Consider the following 25472-nt stretch of genomic DNA (forward strand, 5'->3'; position numbering starts at 1 on the left):
TGGGTGATAATAAGGATATTTTGTGTTCAGTACCATCCTGGTTTTCATTCGCTCAGGTTTCCAAGATTTTCATTCACCTTCACTTTTATGTAAGTGCAATGTGACAATAAAAACTGATTCGATGTCATTTGTATTTGACGTTTACCTGTTAGTTACTCTGGATTTGCTGGCTTTACGTCACTATACGTCTGTAGACATCTGGTCTTTCACACTGGTTCAGATACTGGCCAGATAGTGGCTGATTGATTTGCATATTAGTCATATCTGAAGCTCCCTACTGGTCAGGTTTCTGGTCCCATGGCTAAGTGTGTCATCATAACAGGAAGAAGAGAATGTCCGTATGTGACCTGTGGGCATGCATGTACACATGCTTTCAGGTGCTCGTGAATGTTAAAAATGTCTGTTTATCAGTAAGAACCTGACATTATTTTTCTGACCTCATACACCATTACATAGTAGTTACAAGCCATTTTGTGTAAAAGGGTTTTTTATTTTAACCAAAAGAAATGCCTTCTAAACACTACCATGACTCTATATTTGCTGAACTCAAATGAGAGTTTTGTTTGTTTTCAAAATATTCAGACATATTGGTTCAGTTTATACATTTTTGAGCATTACAGTTTTGGAAATTTGCAGCAATGATGTGGGGAATGAGGCTGACTGACGTCCTGATATAGCTGTGCTGCAAATCCTGTGTTCAGGTGGTACAGTCTGTCTAATGAGCACGTCATAGCCGAGGTCATAAGACAACCATGGCTAGAGTTTTCTCTCATCATTTACCATCAGATTGAACACAGCAAACTAAACCACTGAGATGTTGATCTCATCCTCACAGTAGTATTTATATTGTATGAGATACCTCAGAAATCCAGTGGGAAAATTCTAATCCAGTGTCCCATTCCAGAGTTTTATTCTATTCTAAAGTCAGATAGGTCTGGATGTTTTTTGTCTATTTATTTTATTCTTTTATTTATTGTATTCCTTTCTTTGAAGCTGCCATGACCTCTGCCACCCCTCAGAAGAGGATGGTGTCCTCTGTCTTCATCACCCTGTCTTCTCCTTACCGAGCTACAGTCACCCCGACACCCCTGATCCCCACGCCAATGCCCCAAATCCTTGGCACCCCAGTTCGAGACATGCAGCACTCCGCGACACCACTCAGCCCCACCGGGGCGCACCGGAGACCCTCAGCTTCCTCCACCGCCACACAGGAAGGGGTGTGTGGTGGCTTTTCTTTACCTGCCAGCCCTCTCCGAGCCCAGGCCAGACCCAGCCTGCTCACGCCTGCCCCAGAGACCCGGACCGCGCTCATTGCTAATGGCAGTCCTCACCCTGCTCCATCCAGTCTGGGGAGTACAGGCCAGGGCAAGCAGGAGTACTGCCCTAAGGGTAAAGAAAGCACTCTCTCAGAAGTAAAACAGGGGAGAAGCATAACTGTAGCATAACTGTTATTGATTATGACTAATGGAGACTAATGATCTCTTCCCAGCAATATGTTTTTGTAAATATTTATATTGTAAAGATGATAAATAGTATTTTTTTTCCTATTTGTGGAATGAATGTTTTATCAACTGTGGCACTGGTGGTGATATAGACTAGGTCTTGGATTAGTACAGCATTCAGTACAAATGTATTGCCCATGTGTTGTACTGTGTACTGTGTTCACTACATGTGAACTGACCATGTCCTGGATTAGGACTGAGTTCATTACACATGCATTGTCTTCCCAGAGTTCTTTCCTTCTCCACCTCCCCCCAAACCCCTGGACTCAGAGGTGTCTGATGTCCCGGTTGCTTCTCCACCCCCACCTCCTTTTGTTATGTCCTCTCCCGTGCGCCCTCCAGTTGACCCCAGACACGGACCATCAGCCTCCACAGGCGGGGTGAGACACAATGAACAGTGTGTTCATATCATATGTCCAAGGTATAGAGGTATAAACAGAGGATGCACTATATGTGATCAGATAGCGTTTAGTTTGCAAGAGTTAGGATATTTATGTTAAACATATATTAAGAGGTGTTCTGAGATTATTTGGAGAGTCACGGTCTTAAAACTAAAACTTCTGCATAGTTGTTGCTGTAGCAATAACACAATTCGGGATTTTTGAAATTTTCTACCACTAAATTAATCTGTCACAAAGTCACCTCTTTTAGCCATGCTAGGATGGTTTCCTCAGAGTAAAGTAATTATGGATTCAATTACTTAGGTTAGATGAATGAGTCCCATATTAAATCACTTAACTTAGTCATTCTCCATTTCTAATTTGTTAAACACATACAGCAATTTTTCACTGGAAATGTACATTTGCTTAACAGAAGAACACATCTAAAAAACTGAAATGGAAATCCAACAGAATGTACAGCAGTACGCAGTGTCCTAACGCACTTTTTTCAGTTTTGCAGATGTAAACACATGAGGTTAAGCCACAACAGAAAGTGAGCCTGTGTTAAATTTCCATTTCCATTTACGGCATTTAGCAGACGCTCTTATCCATGCTTACAAGATGGATGAGAGAAAGAAAAGTACTGATGCATGTCAATTCGGCCTCTAACATGACTTAGTCTCTTCCTCATTGGGGCAAACTTAGGCTCTATCCCAGTGAAACACTCTACTTATTTATTAGTTATGAGTTATGCAGAGAAGGTAGCTAGCATAGCAATACGCTATCCCATTGGCAGTACCAATTCTTAGGCAAAGCAGCTTTAGTGCAGGGTCGCTCTTCTCATTTAAGAGAGACATTGCTTTTGGGTCTCAGTGTATGATGTGCACTCGAGAGCTGCTCCTGAAAAAACCCACTATTTATATTACTGTAACTGCAGTTTAGATAATATTAATTTAGTGTGATGTTTAAGATGTATACCTAATTCCAGTCATGGAGGACTACAGCTCGGAGACAGAGAACCGTTTGGTGGGTTCACCTCTCAGGCACACCGACTTAGCACATCGTGTACTTATCAGATTTAACAGGTGTGATAGGACAGAAAACTGTACATTAAAGGAAAGATATATTTCGAGTTAACTATAATCTTATATTCAAATTTTAAAAATTGTTCTTCATAACATTTGATCACTTGAGCAAATAAAATATTAAAAATAGGTTAATTTTAAATTAAAAGGTTTAGTTTTAAATACTTTTATGTTTAAGACTTTTTAACATGTGAAAATAAAGCTTTTTCATTCTGAACCATACCTAACCTTCTTTTGATCTCGTTTCAAAGCAGGTCTCTGCGGCTGGGAGGCGTACTATGGAGACACTGCCCCCTGCTGATAGGAACAAAGATGCACCATCAGCAGGATTTCTGGACAGCAGCGAAGAGGAGATCAAACCAGGTCACACAACACAGAAGGACTCTCAAATCTGCACCATGATTTAGTCTAGTTTGGTATTTTGATGTGTGTGTTCCTGTGTGTGTCACAGATGTGTGTGGATTCTGTCGTAAGACTGTGCCGCTCAGTGAGCCTGCCACTGAGGCCTTAAACAGAACCTATCACAGCAGCTGCTTCCAGTGCAGACAATGCCACACTGCTCTCGCTGGCAAAATGTACTACAGCAAGGCGGGGATTCCCCTGTGTGAGGACTGCTACCAGGTAGGAGCTCCTGTCTGGGCTTGCTTACGTTTTCATAAAAGTACCTTTGACTTGGCGACAAGAACATTTTCCGTACTGTCTCTGGATCAATGCTGATAATTCACTGTAATCATCAGGACTAACATACATCTAAAATATTTCTCTGATATCTTAATTGCTTAGATAGATATATAAGTGCATAAGGTAGAATGTACTTATATCTACAAAATATTTATAAACTTTCAGAAATGTTCTCTTCGGGTTTACTTCTTCATGGCATTCCAGCTGAATGTCAGAACAATTCAGTGTATATTTTATTTCCTGTTACGTTCACTATCACAGCCTACATCATTCCTGCTCCTGTTGTTTTATCAAAGGCCAGTCTGGAGCCCTGCTGGGCATGTGGCGAGGTCATCAAGGATCATGTGATCCGTGCGCTTGAGAGAGCCTATCATCCACCCTGCTTCGTCTGCACAACCTGCAGCCAGCCAATCGGAGAGCAGAGGTTCGCCCAAGGCGAGGTGGGCGAGGTGTACTGCCTGCAGGACTACTACAGGTAATATATAACACAAACAACATCATCTAGATTATGTAACTGGGCAACATTTTGTATCATGCGCGAAGTGTTGAGGGAATTCATGGTTAAGGGTGTTTGCTGGGTTAACGTGTATATGTGGTATGGTTAGTTAAAGTTAAGGTAAGTATACAGGCAGTTTAGGTGCGGCATATGGTTGATTAAAGTTAAGTGTAGGTATCAGGGTAAGTTATGTATGGGTTAGAGCTGGTTAAGACTAGCAAGTTTTCATGTACTCACTGGAAAATGCAAAACATATTAAAATTAAGATTAAGATGTCTGTGCCGCAGGTGTTGTTACTTAGCATCCAATCTTCAAAAACTGTGATACTCAAATAGCTGTTTGGGTCAAATAGTCATACTCGAATAGCTGGCTGAGTTGTTGACTGAAACAGTATCTGAGGGTGCCGAGTAGGTTTGCTGTGTGAGTAATGTGTTGCTTCTGCTGCTGTGTCCTGTGGGGTTTAGGAAATACGCTCCTCAGTGCAGCATCTGTGGAGAGCTGATAATCCCACGAGAGGATGGCACAGACAGCTACACAGTAGAGTGCCTTGGACGCTCCTTCCATGAAGACTGCTACCGCTGTGAGGTACGTTTGTGCCTGGCCACCATATGTGCAGGTCAGCTCTGTGTGCAAATGGACCTTTTCTCATCTGTTGTTTATGTGTGTTGTATTTGTGTCTAGTAAGCATTACGGTACGTACTCTGTATGTTCACTAAATATGAGTGTATATTTGGTGGAGACAAACCAAAACATTGGTATTATCATACTTAATAGTACATGAAAATAGATTTTCTGTTTTCAGAAAATCGGATTGGCATTCAGAGACTCATTGGCATTCAGGTGTTCTGCCAATGTATGCCATTTATAACTCACTAAATGTTTGACATATTGAACAGTGTTTGTAATGTAATGTAAATGTAATGCGCCCAAACTATTTGCAAGCATTAACAATGCATACTTTAAAAATGACAATTTTGTACGTTTGTATCATGTGGTATGTAGTACATGGTTTTGGACACAGTTATTGGCTCACAGCATGTTTTCTTTTCTACAGGTGTGTGGGATGCTTCTCTCCCCAGAGCCGAATGAACATGGATGTCACCCACTGGAGGGGCAAATACTCTGCAAACCCTGCCACTTGTCTCTGATCCAGGCAGCTCAGCACTGAGCCTGCATGCTAAGGGCTTCCACTTAGATCCTGTTCATTATGGAGATGATCCATCCACGGGGATGAGCGTCGTCAGAGGAGAGGGGTGGAGAAGAATTTAAAGTAGCTCGGCTGTGTCTTTGGCCATGAGCAAAAGAGAGGACCATAAATGCAAAAGAAGGGTCATCAAAACTATTGCATACATATATGTAAAATGTCATTACCAGCAAGCAGTCATGTATTCACTGGAAAATGGAAAAAAATGTTCAATAGAAAATGGCTTCTCATCACAGCTTCACAGGGGATTTTGAAAAATGCAAGATATATAGTTATTGACTCAGAACTGCAGCGCCATCTCATGGACTAAAACAATGCTAGGCCGCTTTACCTGGTCTGGGATAAAGATTGCATACAAAAATGCTGCAAAACTGGGAAAGCGTTGCTGAGAGAGCAGAATCTCTCCTTCTAATGAATCGGTAGTTAAAATACCTTAGTGCGACATTATTTTTTTATTTTCCAGTTTTTTTTTAAAATTTCATTTCACTGCATTTATCAATGATGTAGCATCATGTGTATGAACCATATCTGATGTAATCTAAAATTTTGCACTCTTGTGTAATATGCACCAAAATATAATACACCAAAGATATTTATTCATTTCCACGATTTTCCTATATTTTTCAGATAATAGTCTAGTATATGAAAATCGCCATCGTATCAGTAACAAAATAAACCAATATGTGTTACATATCTGCCATCGTTTATTCTATTTGAGATCTTTGTTTTATCGATGTTACAAGGATTTAATGTAAAAACAGAAGTTGTACTAGCAAATGAGATCTGTTCTGTCCGCTTATATAAAATGACGTTTCCTGGGATGTCGCAGTCGTGTAATGTCGGGAGCGCGCAGTCAGGAGATGTGCCGTCCCCGTCATCAGCGGACGCTGTGCGCGTTCCCTGTCGAGTTCACACGCCCGCGTTCAGACGCGCCAGTCAGGAGCTTTTTCACACGATCTCACGGCGTTCATTTTGGAAGGCGGATTTCCCGACGGTCACAGATTAAAATACGTGAAAGAGCATATGTGTATGAACGGGAAAGGGGACACGCAGGATGGTTCGGGAAACCAGACACCTTTGGGTGGGAAATTTACCCGAACATGTTCGAGAAGAAAAGATTGTTGAACATTTTAAACGGTGAGTTATAGCGAGAGGGTTGCTTTCGGCAAACGGCGCGCGTTATATTCTATGCAGCTCGCGAGCTAGCTGGCTAGGATAGCTTTTAGCCACACGGCCTGCGCGAGAACAGCTTTAAACCGCGGTGAAAAGCAGCTAACCCACCCAGGATTTACGATGTACCGCGGCTTGTTAATTCAGATGTCAAATATGTTTAAAATTGTAAGTACATTTAAGGCGCAGGAATTTGACTAGGCAAATTGTAACAATTTATTCCTTAAGATGTTTAGCTTTGGTTTAGCTATCGAGCTAACCATCTTGTGGTTGCAACTGGCTAATCGATTAGCTAGCTGGCTACCTTGCTGGCTAGCTCGCTAGCTAATTTTTACTTCGATTTGTGCTTATTTTTATCCATGTATCTTGAGCGGATATTTGATTATCGTGGATACTGCGTAATCGATAACTAACATGGGCAGTCAGAATTGAATGTTACTTGCCGGTGAGCATTCGTTTTTTGGTATGTTTGATGGCTGGCTGGCTGGTTGGCTAGCTAACACTGGGTGAACCCTCGTATCTCTTCCTGAACGGATTCGTTCAGGTGGCCAGATGCTCAGCCAGCTTGCCTTCTAAGAACGAAGCCATTGTTTTACTGTTAGTTAGCTAGGTTAATTAACATCTAGCGAAAACTGGATAATTTCTTTAATGTTACCATTTATTTAAAATGCAGCCTAGTGGTAAATCTCTATCTACACTTATCAGATAGTTGTTCATAACCTCGGCAAGAAACTATTTGCCATTTTGAATCATGCCGTCCACCATCAACTTTGAATCCTTACAGTACTGAAGTTTTAGTTGGGTATAATCGCTCATAATTGAATTGAATGTATGAAGTAAGTTGACAACAAAGGTAATTTCACCCCGATGATATAACCAGATAAGTAAATGTACGACAACGCGCTTTTAATAAGGGTAAAAATATTAGTACCTAGACAGAATAAGGAAAGACGACGTAGCGATAGTATGGTCAGTCATACTGGCCCCTTGTGGTTTAAATGAATGTTAATGGAATACAAGAGAATTTTAAAACGACAATGCGTTGTATAAATCACTTTGGCAAACCAGTACTGCAGTGCATTGAAGGAATGTCTTTTGGATTGCTCCAGTGGCTCATAGTAGAATCCCCCTCCCCCACTGACTTAAAATAGAAAGTCTGTCCACTAGTTTTAGATGATTTGTGCTTGAACACAGTTGTTTGTTTCTTTGAGACCTCACACTTTTTCCTTTCTTTTCTAGGTATGGGCGAGTGGAGAGTGTTAAAGTCCTCCGCAAGCGGGGTTCCGAGGGTGGCGTGGCAGCCTTTGTGGATTTTGTTGACATCAAAAGTGCTCAAAAGGCTCACAATGCAGTCAACAAAATGGGGGACAGAGACCTTCGCACTGATTACAATGAACCTGGCTCAGTCCCTAGTGCTGTGCGGGGACTGGATGACAACCCCCCTTCTAGCAGTCATGGGAGGGAAGTTGCGGGTTTCTCAAGGGGTGCTGTGGGGCCCGTGTACGGACCCCCGGTGTCTCTCCACACCAGAGAGGGACGCTATGAGCGCAGATTAGACGGGTAAGTGGATGCAGTCTCCCTCTGAACTGCAGGGGGACTATGGTGTCAAATTAAAACATTTCCCCACTATCAAAGGGTTTACGGTTTTTGGGTTAATCAAAAGAGAATGAACAAAGGCCGTTGCATTTTGATAAGACCATAATCTAGGGATTCCCTCTTCATTCTCTGAGGCCCGACTCCGCTCATGGAATTATTTGCCCATATCTATTTAACATTTTAAGAATGTGTGGATAAAAGGTGTGTGTTCAATAATTGGGATTACTGTGTGAGCCATATCCTTCCTCCGAGCTGGATATTACCCCTGTGGAAAATATCCTGGTGAGTTTGGATATTATGATCGCGGGAACATATCTGGTGAGTTGGATATTAGGCGTTCCCCTTCCCCCGAAAGTGTCGGATTTTACCTGTACTTCCTTGGATCACCTGTCTGGAAGTAATTACCATACCATTGATGGATTAAGTACGTACATGATGTGTTTTCTTTTTGTTTCGGGTTTTTTGTTTGTTTTTTAATTTTTTACATGAAGGTAGTTTCATTCAAATCTACTCAAGAATCAGATTTTTTTTTCATGCTCAATTTGTTTTCCATCTTCCATCTGGTCATTGTGCTAACTCTGTCACTCATGGTGCTGTGCCAACTCTGGATGTGTATGACACCAATGGATTAGGACAAGTCTAAAGATTCTATTTTAAAAAGGGCATTGGATTTAAGAAATGTCATCTCTGTTGCGTAAAAGGTGAGGTTGACGTTCCAGGGTCCATGTGGAGTATTTGCAGTCAGGGTCTCCTCGTTTCCCATCATTTTCCACTGCTAGTCACGTTCAGGGCGGAACTAAACATGATAAATACCATTAAAGGAAAAACAATGGACAATTTTGGAGCATATGCCAGATATCAAGTCAAAGCCTGAAGACCAGAAGACCTCTCAATTGGATAGATGAAGAAACATTTTCTCACAAAACTTGGATCTAACCCTATTTTTGGATGTACAAGTGCAAGTTGAGTTCGTCATTTGCTGGATTACCAAGTCTTAATGTGGATGTACCCATCAGTCACATCAATTGATTCAAGTGGTGTTTAAAGTGGACATTAGAAGCATTTGGTGCCTACAAGTTTATGGAAGGTATTTTAAAAATCTGAGGATTTCTATGTACTGGCTTAAAGTAAAGGAATATCCCAAAGTCTGACTAATTTAACATTCTATGGAAGTAAACCATCACAGACTGGGATTACTTTTTTTTAGCTGCAGAAGTGCTGTTTTTACTTGTTTTAAGAAGCTGAAATTATTTTACTCCACTGTAGCCTGCCCTGAAACTGATGTTGGGATTACTCCAGTGTTCACCAGTACAGGGAACATGGATATATTTTGCTTTTTCAGACTCTAACCTATGGAAGGATTTTTCCCCTAATCAGGTGGCCCTGTCAAGGAAAAAATTTATTTTTTTAACAGTAGAGTTAGGGGCATTTCTGCCAATTTTCAAGAACTTAGTCATCCTGATAGATTTTCTGTGACTTGCAACCATTTTTGGATTTTCTCTTGACCATCTCGTTCTTCCTGGTGGAGGATATTTTTATTGTGACTGCAATCAAGGCACAGTTTACCCAATTTTTCAGTCATCCTTTTTGGCCTCGGTATTTTTGGCTCACACATTTGCCCTCCTATATTGTATTTGGGATATGTAGGTTCATTTACCCCTCCGAAAAGGTTGGTATTGCCCTGCCTTGTGTACCTTTTGCGCTTTCTTTATCTAACCCAGATATGCACCTTGTCTTTCTTCTCCTTTTTCCACTAACTTTAGAGCTTGTAGGAAAGTCTCTTTGGACAGAAAGATCAGACAGTTTCTTTCTGAGCCACAAATATTGTATTAACTCCTCCCTCCCTTTTGTCTGTTTAGTTTGTGTCCGCTTCCTGCTTCTGCCCTCTTGAATGTCAGCTCTTGCTGTTCCAAGATTATTTGCTTGTTCCTCAGCTTTGCCTCTAGCTTTGTTTAGGTAATAACAGCAATTCGGTATTTTGGAGAACATCAACTACAAAGGAACTAATAACTGACTTTAAAAAGGACACACACAGTAAATCATTTGCAGAACAGGTGCTAGTAGATCTAGACTTTGGCTTTTTTGCCATTGTCAATATGGATAAAGATAACATGACCTCTGACCATATAGTGGCAGTATTTCATATATGAATCAGCAAAATTACACAGTACTTTAGTAGATCTCTCAATTTTAATTTATTCAATGAAAAATCTTAAATTTGCAGTAAGATGTAGCCATTTGTTTGTACCAAATTCACTAATTTTTTTTCCTTCCGTAAAACAAACAACTTTATCACGTTCCCCAAAGATAACACAATCCCTACATTACAATTGCAAACCTAGGAAAAATTATAGAATTGTGGTGATTATGTATACTCTGTAACATGGAAACGTTCAATAGTACTCATCATTTTCAAGAAACAAGTCTGTTGGCTCAAATTGGACTATTTTGCACAGTCATCCAAGGTCTGTCAGATAACTAGTAACTACTCCAAAGGTTATCGGCCGTTTTGTACTGTGCAAACAATTTTCAGGGATGCATGGATTTGAGTGTTGGTGATTTAGCTTGTTTGATTTGGATGTTGGTGAATTGGCTGGTTGTACTTTTGCCTAAACAAATACATAAGTTAGCTTTATTAGTTTGAGATTAGGAGTTGTAGTATAGGAAGTGTTTCCAGATAACCAATATCTGTTCTAGATTTTATATTTTAAAGTGTCTAACATGCCCTAGCATGCACACGTGTATGTTGGCAACATATTTAAAACTGTAGAGCCATATAATATTAATTCTACTTTACGTGCTTAGGGATGTGATTTGTTACATGTCATTTTCAACTGATGAGGTACCAGCTTGACAAATTGTGCAAAAGTCCTTCTGAGTTTATTTATGACTAACATTTGTTTGAAGAAGTAATGAAATCTGGACCTGTTTTAAGGTTTGCTCAAAAGTTATTGTTGCACTTTGATTAAAATTTGTGTAAATGATGTGTAAAATGTTTCTTAAAGCCCATTTTTGAGTGGATTTAAATCCAGTTGGGCATTTTCTGGGAAAAGCGGGTAGAAAGTGACCCATGCATCTCAAATTTAAGATAATGCAGTTCATAAATTTAATGTTGTAAATTTGCGTGAATGAGTGTTTAGTTGATTTTTTTTGAATATTTGTTTCTTCTCCTTTCCCATCTCTTTCTATCGCTCTTGCAGCAGCTCAGACAGTCGGGATCGAGCATACGAGCACAGTCCTTATGGACACCATGAACGCGGTGGCACTTTTGATAGGCCGCGGCACTACAACACAGACTATTACCGTGACCGCACCATGTTTGCCTCTGGGGTCAGCTCCAGCCCAGCAGTTAGTGCAATTAGTGGGGGATTTGATACCCCAGAGTCTCATTTTGAGCCCCGAATCCGTGATCCCTTCACCTTGTCCACCTCTGCCCGTCGGGACCCCTACCGTGATGACAGGGGCCGGCGTGTTGATAGGACCTACCATCATCGCCGCAGCAGGTCCTCTCACTCCTCACAGTCAAGGCACCCCTCTCCCCAAAGGACCACTGCGCAGACTCCCAAAGCTCCTCACTCCCCCAAAAGAGCTCCAGTCTCTCCAGGCAGAGGGCCCCGCTCACGGTCCCGCAGCCGATCATCCAGCTCGGATTCAGTCAGCAGTACCAGCAGCACTGGTAGTGGCAGGTAGAGTGACTGACAGTTTTGAGTAACTATTGTTTATTGAAGAAGCAATCTAGCTGAATTGGAATGAACAGCAGTCTGCCAGTGTTTCATTCACTGGTGGCTCAGCAGTTGTCTTTATGGGTTGTATCTATATTAAGAAGTATTTGACATTTATGTGTAATTTTTAGCACATATGTGTGAAATTTGTTTTAAATTCTTTGTGCTGTGAATAACAGTAGAAAATGAGTAAAATAAAATTAATATACAGTGATTTATCTAATTTATGACTTGCGTGGAAAGTAGTGTCAACCTAAAGAATTTTTGAATGGATCAGAAAAGAGGTAATGGTTTGTCATTTAGTATGTTAATTTATCATGGAATATAAGACAAAGCTGTAGTAAAACTGTCCTATCAAGATATTAAGGATACATATCCATAGTATTGCAATTTGTTTGCACAGTATATCATCACTGTTAACATATAATTTAAAGATTGGGTGCTTTTTTTTTTTTTTTAATGTTTTTTGGATCATGTAAATATCAGTATACTCAACTACAATGTAAAATTGGTCAGGGTGAAAATATAACAAGTGATTTCTCATTTGCATATAAATTGCAGCCTTTTTGCGACACTAGTCTTGTCTGTACGATTATATTGACTGACAATGTAATGTGCAGCCATATTCAGCATTTAACAGAACATTTAATAGGTCTTGTATACTATTCGCCTTTTGGTTTTATTAGACATTTCGCTGAAGTCGTTGAACTATGTTGAACAAGTGTACTTTAATGGATGCATTGCATGTATTTTGTTTTAAAGAGGTTTCTCTCTCTCTCTCGCCCCTTTGGCAGCAGTGACTCTAACAGCAGTTCTAGTGAGGGGTCCCGAGCACGCTCAGTTCAGTCTGCAGCCACACATGCCCCTCCAGCTCCTCCTCCATTATCTTTGGACTGTGATGAGCCACGTAGAAGCTTTGGCATTAGGGTTCAGAACCTTCCTGTGCGATCCACAGGTTTGTAGCAAAATTTGCAAGTGTTTTGTGCACTGTGGTAGTGGGAGTTTGTTTGGTGTATTTTATTTGTCTAATTGGTGCCAACACTTCTTTTTGTTTTTATTGCTGTAGTTTGATATGTACCTTGTAAGTTACTTCTGTCTTAAATGTGCTTTTTGTCTCCAGACACAAGTTTAAAGGATGGACTTTTCCATGAATTTAAGAAATATGGGAAGGTGACATCTGTGCAGATACATGGAGCATCAGAGGAACGGTATGGCTTGGTCTTCTTCAGACAGCAAGAAGACCAGGAGAAAGCTCTTAGTGTATCCAAAGGAAAGCTCTTCTTTGGTATGCTGATTGAGGTGACTGCCTGGAATGGCCCTGGTATGTACTGTACAAGCTGTCCTGCATCTGCAAGTTTGTATAGTTTGTGCTGTGTCGTTGCTTTAGCCATATCTGTTCACTGACAGAGACGGAAAGTGAGAATGAGTTTCGCCCTTTGGATGGGAGGATAGACGAGTTTCACCCGAAGGCTACTCGGACATTGTTCATTGGAAATCTGGAGAAGACGACCAACTATCAGCAACTACTCGATGTATTTCAGCGCTTTGGCGAGATAGTGGTAAATCTTTTAATTGTTTTTAAATATCCCTTTTTTCTTGCTGTTTTGGTTTTGTTGAATTTAAATAAGCTGTTGTACTCTCTAAAATTAGTTGTTTTATCTTCAGGATATTGACATTAAGAGGGTTAATGGCGTTCCTCAATATGCCTTTGTGCAATACTCTGATATTGCCAGTGTGTGTAAAGCCATCAAGAAAATGGATGGGGAGTACTTGGGCACCAACAGACTCAAGGTATTTATCCAGATTAACGTACACAGAACTAAGCAGTGCTGTACTTTGAGCAACCTTGGCTGGAGAGACAAGCTTGCTCCCTACACATCCCTGCTTTGTTAAATGTGGTTTGTCAGGGGAAACCATGTTGGTGGGTGAGAACTGGATAAAATGGCTTTCATAAATAATTGCGCCATTAAAGTGTGATTTTGTATGTTGCTTAAATGCACTTGTTTGTTTTAAAGATGCTTTGGGGAAGTTTAGAAGTTTCTTTTCTATTTCAGCTTGGTTTCGGCAAGAGTATGCCTACGACTTGTGTGTGGTTAGATGGTCTGTCATCTAACATCACAGAGCAGTATCTCACAAGACACTTCTGTCGCTATGGACATGTGGTCAAGGTAAGTAATCCACCTAATGTATAGTTTTGATTTAGATTTGCATTGGCTTTAATCCTGTTAATTATCAACTAATTTATTGATCTTATAGGTTGTTTTTGACAGAATAAAAGGGATGGCTCTTATTTTGTATAACAACACTGATTTTGCACAAGCTGCTGTAAGAGAGACCAAAGGATGGAAGATTGGTGGCAACAAAGTTAAGGTAAAGAGAGCTTCCTCTCTCTTTTTTTAATATCTGACTGATGCCCTTGATTTGTTTCATTTATGTACCACTTCTTTGCAGGTTGATTTTGCCAGTCAGGAGAGTCAAATGGCATTCTATCGCTCTATGCAGGCATCAGGACAAGATATCCGTGACTTCTATGAAATTCCCTCAGACAGAAGGTGAACCTTTTGAAAAGGTTGCAAATATGGGAGTTCAGATATGTGCAATGTATTGATCTGATAGTGTCGGTCAATGAAATTGCTGATAAGTTTTTTCCTGCTACTTTAACAGAGATGATCGAAGACCTCCATATCATGACTTCTCAGCTGAAAGAGCATACTACGAGAATGTTAGGACCCCAGGAATTTATGCTGAGGATCCCCGGCGAGACTATGCTGCTCGCAGTCGTGAACGTTATACAGAATTAGACCATTACCAAGGTGATCACTATGATCCACGCTATCATGAAGATCCTCGCGAATACAGAGATTATCGGGATCCCTTTGAGCAGGATATCAGAAAGTACAGCTACATTCAGCGGGAACGTGAGCGAGAACGTGAGCGTTTTGAGGCTGATCGTGGCAGATGGAGCCCATCCCATCAACGCCGACCCATAACCCCTTCTGTCTCCCCTTCTCCATCTGACCGTGTCTCAAGAGAAGCAGAACGCCGTGCATATAGGCATTCTTCTGAGAGAAGTGGCAGCTGCAGTTCCTTATCACCAACACCTCAGTTTGAAAAGCCAGAAAAGTCTCCAGTGGATTACAAGACCGAGAGTCTTGAGAGGGAAATGGAGCAGGCTGAGGCAGATCGTGTAATTGGGGCTGAGAAGAACAAGCGTGGCAGGCGCAAGGATAAAGCAGAAAGAGAGAAGGGAGAGAAATTAAAGTCACGAAGGGGCAAAGTGCAGTCCCCTAGCATACCTCTGCCTGAAGCAGACAGGGAACCCAGTCAGGATTCAAATTCTGGAAAAATAAAAGTTTCAGATGTAGATGGTTCAGAGAGGCAAAGACATAAAGTTGAAAGTGAACCACCCCCTTCTGATCCAATGTGTCGCCTTGAACCGCTAAAAGGGGAAAAACTTGATGCAAGTAAATGTGAGCCAGTGGACCGGGATAGCAAAGGAAGATCAAAAAAGCATCTAAAACCTGACCCTGGAAATGAAGGAAAAGAACCCCTTTTGGATTCTGATAGACTTGCAGCAAGAAAAAGACGTTTTGGTGATCCCAGTAGCAAAGCCATAAGACAGAAAAGAGGTCGCCTTGAAGATGAACAGAGTAGTGGGATTAGCCAAACTGCAGACTTAAATGTATCTGTTGCAAAAGAGGCAGAAGGTGATGTGAAAATGTTAGAAAAAGAGACACAGAAAAGGGAACATTCTAAGTTCAAATCTGAGAAACTGGCTTGTCATTTGAATCAAAGGGAAGAGTTGGATCCCAGTGTGAAAGCTGAACCTCAGACTTCGTCTGTACCCCAAGGAGACCATTCTGAATGCAACACAGAGTCTTTAGATTCAAAATCTCAACCTGGACCAAGCATACCAAGACGATTCTCCAGTGATGGAACCCCAGAAAAGGACAACAAAGGCAGGGAAGAGTATTTGGATATAGATCTTTCTCAGAGTTATCGCAAGCAAATGGAGCAGAACCGAAGGCTTCGCCAGCAGCTCCTAGAGCCTGACAAGCCAGGAAAACCAGAAACTCCACAGTGTGTGGACACAGAAGATTTTGAACATCGTAGCTTGGTGCATGAGGTAGGAAAACCACCACAGGATGTCACTGATAATTCTCCACCAAGTAAAAGTAAGAAACAGGAGCAATTTGACATGGATGTAAGTGCAAAGAGAGAGCGTGTATACCGGATTTTCCGGTCAAAGAATGAAGACTCAGAATGGAACAGTACAAACTCTCCAAGATTTCAGCATGCCTCTCAGCAAGCAGAGGAAGAATATACAGACGTTCCCCATTTAATCACTGTCAAAGATGTAAAAGAACTACCTAAATCTGAGGATAATGCTCATCCAGATCTGGAGCTTGCAAGTAAACGAGTACAACCCCCACAGGTGTCCAAGCTAAGCACACCTCTACAGGATGAGCAGCAGAGACGCTGGGAGAGTCGTTTAAAACAGGACTTATTACCTGACTTTTCAAGGAGCTCAGAAAAGAGACGACTAAATCGGAAATATTTAGAATATGGACTTTGGCCTGATTTGGAGCCCGGTGAGGTACGCTCCGATTCTGAGGAGGATAGAGAACACAAACCAAATTCTCCTATTCCTTCAACCTCAGTATCTCTTCCGGAACGGCAACGTGGGGATAGATTATTAGAATCAAAACTAACAACTCCACTGGAGAGGAACAAGTTCTGTTCGTTTGCACTTGATCAGACAATCACTCCAGATACTAAAGCTTTGCTAGAGCGTGCAAAATCTTTGTCCTTCTCGAGAGAAGACAGTTGGTCTTTTCTGGATGGTGACACACATTTTCCTAATTTGAGAAGTAGAAAGGATACGGAAAAGGTTGAACCAACACCGCGACCAACGCCTTCGTGGTACATGAAAAAGAAGAAAATTCGAAGCGAATCTGAGGATAAACTAGATGACCGAAAAGAAGATCCTAAGCCAGAAGACCAAGAACGAAGAGAACTCTTTGCTTCTCGCTTTCTTCACAGCTCAATTTTTGAGCAAGACTCGAGACGTCTTCAGCACCTGGAACGAAAGCATGAAGACCCACAATACGGTATGGGCTATCCAGCTGCTCAGCAAGGCCAAACTGAGCCTGATTCTGAACCGGTGGTACTCTTCCATGATCGCTTTTTGGAGTTAACAAGGCTGCAGCAGCAGAAGGGAAAAGACCAGTCTCAGCAAGAGTCCAAGAAAGAAGAAAGTGTGGACGAAAGAGCTACTGATAAAACACAGGAGGAAGAACAACCTCCTCAGCAGCATGGTACTGTTGAACCTGACACACAGCAAACAGAGATTAAACCAATCAGCCCGGTACAAGCCACTCAGGCAAGTCCTGTCCAGACCCTTCATGTAAATGCTACACAAGAAATTCAGATTACACCACCTATCTTAACAGTTAAAGAAATGTCCCCACAACTAGAGTCAGGAAATGTTGAAACTTCTCCTAAGGAACTTGGTGCTACAATAAAAGAAGAAGAAAAGCAGCCTGAACAGCTCTTTGTTCCTCAGTTACAACTGGTGCCTCAAGAATCCTCAAACAGCTCAGAATGCCAGGAGTCTAAGACTTCAGTTAATGAGACCAAAATGAGCCCATCTAATGAATTGGAAATAACGTATGACGGAGATGTTGAGCATTTTTCGAACAGTGAGCCACTGGCCACTGAGACACAAGTGAGCTATGAAGCAGAAGCTGAGTCACAGTCAGAGCTCCCTGAACTACAAAACTCTCTTTCCCCTATGATTGTAGATGAAGGTGAAAGATTAGAGAAACCAGAGCCTGTGGCCATAGGAGTCGAACCTCCAGCCAAAGAAGTTGATCAAAAATGTGCTGAGAGTTTTGCAGTTGAGGAACCAATTTCTCCTCCTCCAAGGTCAAGAAATAAGAAGGCTAAAGCTTCCCCTACAACACCAGTAGCCTCTTTGAGCTCACCAAACACACCAGATAAGCAAAGCACACGAAAAAGTGAGCGCATTGATAGAGAAAAACTTAAACGTTCATCTTCTCCAAGAGGCGAGTCTTCTAAAGCAGTTTCAGATACTAAGTCAACTGGCAAATCTCCTATACATAGCCCTGATACAGAGCAAGGTATAGAACAAAATGTACTTCCTGTAAGGGCAAGGCGTAGGAATGTACGTTCTGTTTATGCCACCCCAATTGAAGATGAATCTGCTCCACAAACTGGCAAAGACGTCGAATCACCTCGTGGTGCACGCAAGCGCGGTTTAGACAAAGATGGACAACAACCTGAACCAGATGGCATTACCGCACCAGCAACATCAAGACGTGGACGTCCACCTAAGAATCGGCGCCAAGGAGAGGATTTTTCAACTGGAAAGAGTGAGCGGTCAAAAATAACCGAGACCAAAGAGGTAGATATTGGTGAAATTGGAAACATTGAAGCAGTCACTAAAGTAGGTAAAGGCAAACACACTCCCCACTTACAAAGAGCTAATCAAGTTGGTACCTCTGTGTCAGGATTAGGGAAAAAAGGAGATAAAATGTCTGAGGCTTGTATTCAAAGGGTAGATCCTTCTGAGATGGACATGGACTCTCAGGAAAGCACTATCCAGCATGATGGTGATCCTTCCATGGAAAATGAGTCAAAGGAGGAACACGTATTGCAAAATTCAGAAACAAAACCGGAGAAAGACACAGTGACTCAAATGGAAAGGGCCACTGGAAGCCAAGAAAAACTAACAAATCCTATTCATGAGCACTCAACTTTTGATAAAAGTGGAAGAACAAAGCCAACTCGACTAAACCGCAATCCAAAACTAATGACGGAAGATAAATCTGTTTTTCTCAGAAATCTCAGAATCAGGCTTGATGTCACAGAAGTAAAAGCAATGCTTCAGACAGGAGAGGATGATTCTGGACAGGATCATTCTAAAAAAAATATGCCAAGTATATCTCCAAAAGATCAGATACTAGAACCTAGAGTTGAGAAAGATGTTTTGGAGAATGACAGTGAAGTTAAAGAAGAGTCTGTAACTCCTCCCACAAAGGTCAAGGATCCCCATGAGGCATTGTTATCCCAGCAGATGGAGCTGGAACAAGCTGTTGAGAACATTGCCAAGCTTACAGAAGACTCTACTCCACTTCAGTGTAAAAGCCCATCAGAGCCACAGCCTCCTTTATCCCAAGTTGTAGAGGAGCCTGAATGTGAACCAGAGGAAGAAAAACCTGCAAATCCTGCTAGTGAAACTGAACTTGCTGCTGCTATTGATTCCATTACTTCTGAAGACACGTCTTGCAGCCTAACACAAGACCAAGGAATCATGGACTCTGATGTTCAAACCATGGGCCCAGATGCTAAAGTTGCTGAAAGTAATAACTCGGGTACTGTCCAAGAGGACAGTAATACAGGAACACCAAGGAAAGGGGGTAAAGGCAGAGCAAAAGCCCAGAAGAGGGCCAAAGGTCAAAAGGCTGCTGTGAACAAAAAGGAAGCAAACAAGGAAATACAGGACACCGAGAGACTTTGTGTTAAATCTCCTGAATGCATACCTGCAGAGTTGCCAACTGTCGCAGAGATTTCCTCACCAGATACTGGTGCTGTGATCACTCCCTCAACTAAGCTGGATCAGAGTTCAACAGCAAATGTCTCTGATGCTGTTAAAATGACAGAGGTCCCACTTAAAGAACAATCTGACTTGCCCAAACCATCTTGTCAGGCATCTAACAAAAGCCCAACATCTCTCAAGCCACATCCTCACCCTTATGAGTGCACATCTCCCTCTCTTTCCCCCACAAGCATTTGCCTTAAGCCACATCAAAGTAGACTTCCAGTTTCCCCTACTGAGAGGTTGACTAAGGAGACTGCATTACTGTCCCCTTCAGTGACACCTGTGGCTTCATTAGAAAATCCAACATTGCTCTCTGATTCTGCCCATGATGCCAATACCAGTGATTTACGTAAAATTCTCACAAAACCAAGAAGTATTCCAAACCCAGATATTGGTGCTACACCTGGAACCATGCATGCAAGGGAGAGTGATGCCAAGAGTACAGCACATGAACAGAGGCAGTCTTCTATTTCAGCCCAGCCCATAGTTCGACCACCAGCTTCCCTACCATCCCCAGAAACAAAAGTCTTTAGTGAGAAGTCTGTGATTTCTGTCATTGCCTCCACTGCTACTTCTGTGATCAGTCGAGTTTGCAATCCTTCTGAGTCTGAGGAGAAGCCCAGTATTCCTATGGGAAATCCTTTTGTGGACAAGCAGCCTTCAAAACAGATGTATCAGCCCAGCATAGAGGAAAGTAGCACTTACCACTTACCACCAGTTGGAGAAGAAGGTGGAAATGCAGGTCGCTATATAGTGGAGAGCACATCCCTGAGTACAGGTCCTAGTACAGGCCTCAGAGTGAACACCTCAGAAGGAGTTGTAGTGCTGAGTCACTCTGGTCAGAAAATTGAGGGACCACATCGGATTAGTGCCAAGATCAGTCCGATCCCACCCCCTAGTGCAGTAGACATAGAATCCCAGCAGCTGGTATCCATGCCCCAGATTAAGCAGGAACTTTACAGTTCTTCTCAGCCTGCTACTCCTAAGGGTTCTCTGCCTCCCTCTGACCACAGTCATTCCCTGAAGTCACAGCCTGTCTCCTCTATTAAGCAAGAATCTGTACTGGACAAATTGGACCCATACCCTCCAGTTCAAAGTGGAGTTGTTAAAAGACTACAGCAAACACCTGGACCTTCTCAAGTAATGGGTTTCCATCATTCAGAATATGCAATGCTAATGAAGCATCCCAAGAAAGGTGAAGTAAATGAGCCCGTTAAAGTAGACACTGTGAAATCTGCATGGGTGTCAACTATTAGCCCTGCCATAAGCCCTCACCTTTCCTCTCCAGGTGGTAATCATGTTGGGTTTATATCAGGCACACCTACAGAGAGAGCACCATCACATATTCAGCCCAAGCAGGAACCACGTTCCCCACGAAAATCTGGACACCCTCCTTCCCCCTTTGCTAAAGTGTCTTCTCCTATTGGCTCCTCATCACCCAAAGGTGTATCTATGGTCTTGCCAACTGGTTTGCCTGCAATATCTCAGTATGTTCCCAGTGTTCATCACTCTGAGCAGTCAGTGATCATGCCTCCTCACAGCACACATGGTAATCTTGGAAGAATGTCGCCTCACCGGGTTAGTCAGGCCATTCCCATCAGTCACCTTTCTCAGGGAGAAGTAAGAGTTAATACACCTCCACTGCCAATGATGAACTATGGTATTCACTCTGAGGGCCTTGCCTCAACCTGGCCTTCTGGTCAGCAACGCCCTACATCTCCCCAGGCTGTGGGAAACAGAGAAATGGTCCTCAAAGTCAACCCAGGAAATTCCAGAGGTCATGAAGGAGGTGAGGAAGAAGCGAGACGTTTTCATCAAGCACTTGGAAGATCATCAGCAACTCAGCTAAAATCGGAGACTCTACCTGCAGGATACCGTGGGTCTCTTCACAGTGAACTGTCACTGGAACGATTTAACATGTCAAGAGATATGCGAATGCTTATGCACCACCAGCAGGGGGAGCGTCCCGCTGCAGAGCTGCACCAGGGGCACATTGCTGAAGTTGTCCCTCCCACCTCAACCCCTACCAGCATTACAGCGTCTTTGTCTCCTCGAGCACATCTTTTACCCAAAGGTGTGTCTGACAAGGATCCTTTGAAGCAGTCTGAACTGAAGAGGTCCACATCACCCTCTGGAAAAGATGGAATGATGGGAATTCGTGGTTCTGTGCCTGCCATGGCTTCACCTCAACGGGTACAGTTGATCCCATCGGGTGCTGTTCCAGCCTTTTCTGAGTATTCAACCATGTACACGAACTTGCGCACAGTCCACTCCCAGTATCCTGATGGTTCACCTCTGGGTATTAGCCAACCACCTCGCAACATCACACCCTCACAGGCAAGTTATATTTAAAATGATGCATTGCATTTTGCAGGTATGTATTGCATTGTACTGTATTGAGAGATGTGGAGAGGTTCAAAATTGTAGTAAAGTACAGTTTCCAAAGAAGCAGAATGTTTGACAGGTTCATCTGCTGTGCAAGCAAAGTTCTTCACCTCACTGTGAAGCACTTTGCTTGCACAGCTGATGAGACCTCTGTCCGAAATGTTCTGTTTCTCTGTAAACTTTGTACTACAGTTTTGAATATATATAATGTATATAGCTTCAAGAATTGCCTTCAGATGTGAAATGCCTCATTTCTCTGGAAACCTCGTCTACTACACTGCAATTTTTACTAAATATAGAAATTGTAGTAATGTGGCATCTCTCTCCAAAGGGTGTTCAAGAATCAGATCACAGTCAGCCACAGCCTGAAGGGAACATGGAGCATGTTGGACACCAACAAGTCAACATGGTACAGCTTCTAACTGTAAGTCATGTGGACAGAAAGAACGTTTTGGGGGGGGGATTGGAGTTATTTAAATTAACTAGGTCATAGGATATCCATCAATATTAAAATCTGATCTAAGGTTTACAAATGAACTTCTGTTTTTTTGGTTTTGTCTTGAACAGAAGTACCCAATTGTGTGGCAAGGCCTGTTGGCACTGAAGAATGACACCGCTGCTGTCCAGCTGCATTTTGTATGTGGAAACAAGTCTCTTGGCCTGAGGTCACTTCCCTTGCCAGAAACTGGTGCTCTCCTCCGTATTGTCCAGAGGATGAGATTGGAGACACCACAGCTTGAAGGAGTAGCTCGCAGAATGACTGTAAGTCTTAAGAGAAGAGTTGAAAAGAGATTTCTTAGACTGGATCAAAGCCAATCACCTTCCTGTTTGAAGTGATGTAGGAACATTTACATGCATTCAGTTATCCGATTATTGGCAGATTTCTGTGGTCTGTTTATTCAGTTATTGTGCTCATATATTGGTCTACTCAGATTTCTTAGATTAAAGGCAACCAGATTTCTTGAAATCTGGTAAAGTGAGTATTGGCAGGCTGCAAAACAGAAGTCAGATTACTGTCTGACTCATGTAGACTGAGTTTTCCCATTGCCTGATTATTGAATTGCATATAAAGGCACTAATCTGATTGACACAATCTGCCTACTTGCCATTATTGAATTATTGCATGTACGCAAATGCACTCTGTGTTCTATGTGTAAAGTTATATGTATGTGTTCTATCCTCTCTCCATTGGCTCGACTGCAGGGTGAAAGTGACTTCTGCCTCCTGTTGGCCATGCCATGTGGCCGAGATCAGGAGGATGTCGTGAGCCAGACACAAGCCCTGAAATCAGCCTTCATCAACTATTTGAAGGCCAAGCTTGCTGCAGGCATCATCAATGTACCCAATCCTGGTTCCAATCAGGTGTGTACTTTGGTCCCCCCCCCCCCCCCCCTCTTTCAACGATATCCATATGCATTTTGTGATCTGGTGTTAATAAAGAAGCATCTGGCTGATTTGGTCTAAATTAGAGGCATAATTTCTAATATGCATTTAATTTTTTTTCCTGGAGTAATTGTAGGTGTTGTCTGCACTTTTTGTCTTCTCTAGCCTGCCTACGTGTTGCAGATTTTCCCACCATGCGAGTTTTCACAGAGCCATCTGTCACGTCTTGCTCCGGACCTCCTCAGCCAGATCTCCAGTATCTCCCCTCACCTTATGATTGTCATCACATCGGTGTGATTCTGAATTCCTTAAACCAAGCTCTGCGCACCTCAAATTTCACATCAGTGGATATCTTTGCATCTACAGCGCCAAGACACTGATCTCTGGAGACATTAGTGTCCTATGTTCGGAATCGTAACTTCTACATATCAGTCTTTTTGCCTCTAGTCCATCTTTCTTCTGATGGTCCTCTCTCCCCAAACAGGTCTACCTGCAACACTACTCCAGATTATGTACAAGCTAATTTGACCATTTCTCTGCTGTATTTGTATTTATTGGTGAATTTTTATTTTTACTCATGGAAGTTCTTTGGGAAATCAGGATGTTTGAAGAACAAGGGGGGGGAAAGAGGCAAACAAGTGACGGAGTGGATGACTTTCTTCCTTCAGTGATTTTTGGTTCTATTAATTTTTTTAAAAAGGTGGATCATAGAGATCATTGTAACAGACTAATCAGTTTTTAAGTAGTCATGCACATGGGTCAGTGCTCCCTACTGGGAAGAAATAACATTTGAGAATGTATGTTTCAGGGGATTTACTCATCAGCCTTGCTATGTCACTCACTTTGCTAATGCAGATTACAGTAGGCTCATCCACTGACTGAGCAGCAGACAGAGCTGTGGGACTCTGGAGTTTTTGAATTGCAGGACTGTAAATATTTTAAATATTTAAAACCTTGGCAAGTTGGCTTAAACCCAGGAGAGTTGCCCTTTTATTATTCTCAACCATGGAACTAATACCTGAAAGCAAGGGAAGAGATGAGCGAAGAACATCGACATAAAAACCGAACTTAAATTTGTTATGTAAATACCGAAGACTTGTGGGCTGGCAGCTCTTGCAAGGGTTTGTTGCGGGCACTTCAAATTTTCTTACTCAAATAAAGAAAAAAAGAAAAAAACATCCAGAAAACTTGAATATAACAGTCATATGCTCTCTCTCATTTCACTGTTTGTGTTTATTGATCCTCCATGAGAAAATCATTGTGTGAAATAAATGTCTAACCAAACAAAAATGTAAACAGTAATACCTTTTTTAAAAAAATAATCAGACTAAACAATTTTATATGCATGTTCTAAATGAATACTTTTTAAAGGGTTTTAAAAGGATGTGCCAACACCATATTTGAGGCTTAGCCCCACAAAATATCCTAATACCATTGCAAATTTTTTATCCAACTATTACATTTAAAACATTTAAACAGAATTTTCAACTGTGATCTGATAAGGGGGGAATGATGCTGAAGTAGAGTGAAGGCTCTGATGCTCTGAGATGTAAATAGACTAGAACATTGATGCCTGATATTTTAAAAGGAGAAACTATTCTAAGCCTTTAGTATGTGGCCAGAGCTGAATACATACCATTTCAGTGATGTCAATTAGTGGAGAGTGTTTGTAATTGAAAACCTGCACTTGTTGGGAAACTATTGCCACCACAAACAATGCAAAACATTTCCCTCTATTTCTATTGATTTACTTACAAGTTCATTCTTCTGTGGAGACATTTAAAATGCACAATTTAGTTTTTCTTGATTGCTTATACATTATTGCATGTTGGCACACAGTTCTCAATAACTGCCCTAATGTCTTTTATGTAACTTATGCAAAATAACATTCTACTGTAGTTCACTCTACCAGCCAACACTTGGCAAATCACTGTATACAATGCTATACCTCTGCACACATGGGTGGAATGTGTTCTATGGAATAAATTGCCTACATTTGCCCAATATTGATCCAATGCATAGCCAAGCAGTATTACTAGATAAGGTACATATGAACCACTAACAGCAGCAACAAAAACTAATCCCTGTTGTACCAATAGTACAGCCAAGAAAGGTGCTCAAAATAGATGAAAAAGATGAAGGGCAGCAGGAGGGCTTTGAGTAGACAAAGCATCAAAGACTTAATTACTTAACAGACACAAGCCATGGTGAGAGGCAATTTCATGATGGCAATCTTTCAAAGGA

At 41.8% G+C, this 25472-nt stretch overlaps 2 protein-coding genes across 7 annotated transcripts in view; both read left to right on the forward strand.

Moving 5' to 3' along the window:
* The window catches only part of fblim1 (filamin binding LIM protein 1), a 7558-nt gene extending 1519 nt beyond the window's left edge, over nt 1-6039 (forward strand). For 3 of the 4 annotated variants that reach the window (XM_035520125.1, XM_027018731.2, XM_027018732.2), the window contains 7 exons: nt 994-1389; nt 1731-1882; nt 3219-3330; nt 3419-3588; nt 3945-4123; nt 4609-4729; nt 5199-6039. In XM_035520125.1, the coding sequence (XP_035376018.1) occupies nt 999-1389; nt 1731-1882; nt 3219-3330; nt 3419-3588; nt 3945-4123; nt 4609-4729; nt 5199-5312 (1239 nt within the window). In that variant the 5' untranslated portion in view covers nt 994-998 and the 3' untranslated portion in view covers nt 5313-6039. The remainder of the gene's footprint in view (nt 1-993; nt 1390-1730; nt 1883-3218; nt 3331-3418; nt 3589-3944; nt 4124-4608; nt 4730-5198) is intronic. The other variant, XM_027018734.2, reaches the window with a different exon arrangement.
* Nucleotides 6040-6278: 239 nt separating this feature from the next.
* On the forward strand, nt 6279-24432 carry si:ch1073-335m2.2 (msx2-interacting protein). Of its 3 annotated transcripts, none has more exons than XM_035520634.1 (15): nt 6279-6485; nt 7758-8078; nt 11315-11800; nt 12631-12791; nt 12957-13157; nt 13244-13395; nt 13502-13627; nt 13891-14004; nt 14093-14206; nt 14288-14388; nt 14501-21797; nt 22177-22269; nt 22413-22607; nt 23049-23207; nt 23394-24432. In XM_035520634.1, exons 1-15 carry the CDS (start codon nt 6403-6405, stop codon nt 23523-23525), a joined length of 9735 nt encoding a protein of 3244 aa, XP_035376527.1. In that variant the 5' UTR covers nt 6279-6402; the 3' UTR covers nt 23526-24432. The 3 variants fall into 3 exon arrangements, with proteins under 3 accessions (XP_035376527.1, XP_035376529.1, XP_035376528.1); XM_035520636.1 differs by having other exon boundaries at nt 12634-12791; XM_035520635.1 differs by having other exon boundaries at nt 11318-11800.
* The last annotated feature ends 1040 nt before the right edge of the window (nt 24433-25472 follow it).

The sequence above is a fragment of the Electrophorus electricus genome, chromosome 20, assembly GCF_013358815.1.
Source record: "Electrophorus electricus isolate fEleEle1 chromosome 20, fEleEle1.pri, whole genome shotgun sequence".
NCBI lineage: Eukaryota > Metazoa > Chordata > Actinopteri > Gymnotiformes > Gymnotidae > Electrophorus > Electrophorus electricus.

Coding starts and splice junctions, on each gene's coding strand:
- si:ch1073-335m2.2 (XM_035520634.1), top strand. CDS start 6,403: ATGGTTCGGGAAACCAGACACCTTTGGGTGGGAAATTTACCCGAACAT. Junction 13,628..13,890: donor TGGGCACCAACAGACTCAAG/GTATTTATCCAG, acceptor TTTCTATTTCAG/CTTGGTTTCGGCAAGAGTAT. Junction 22,608..23,048: donor GAGTAGCTCGCAGAATGACT/GTAAGTCTTAAG, acceptor GCTCGACTGCAG/GGTGAAAGTGACTTCTGCCT.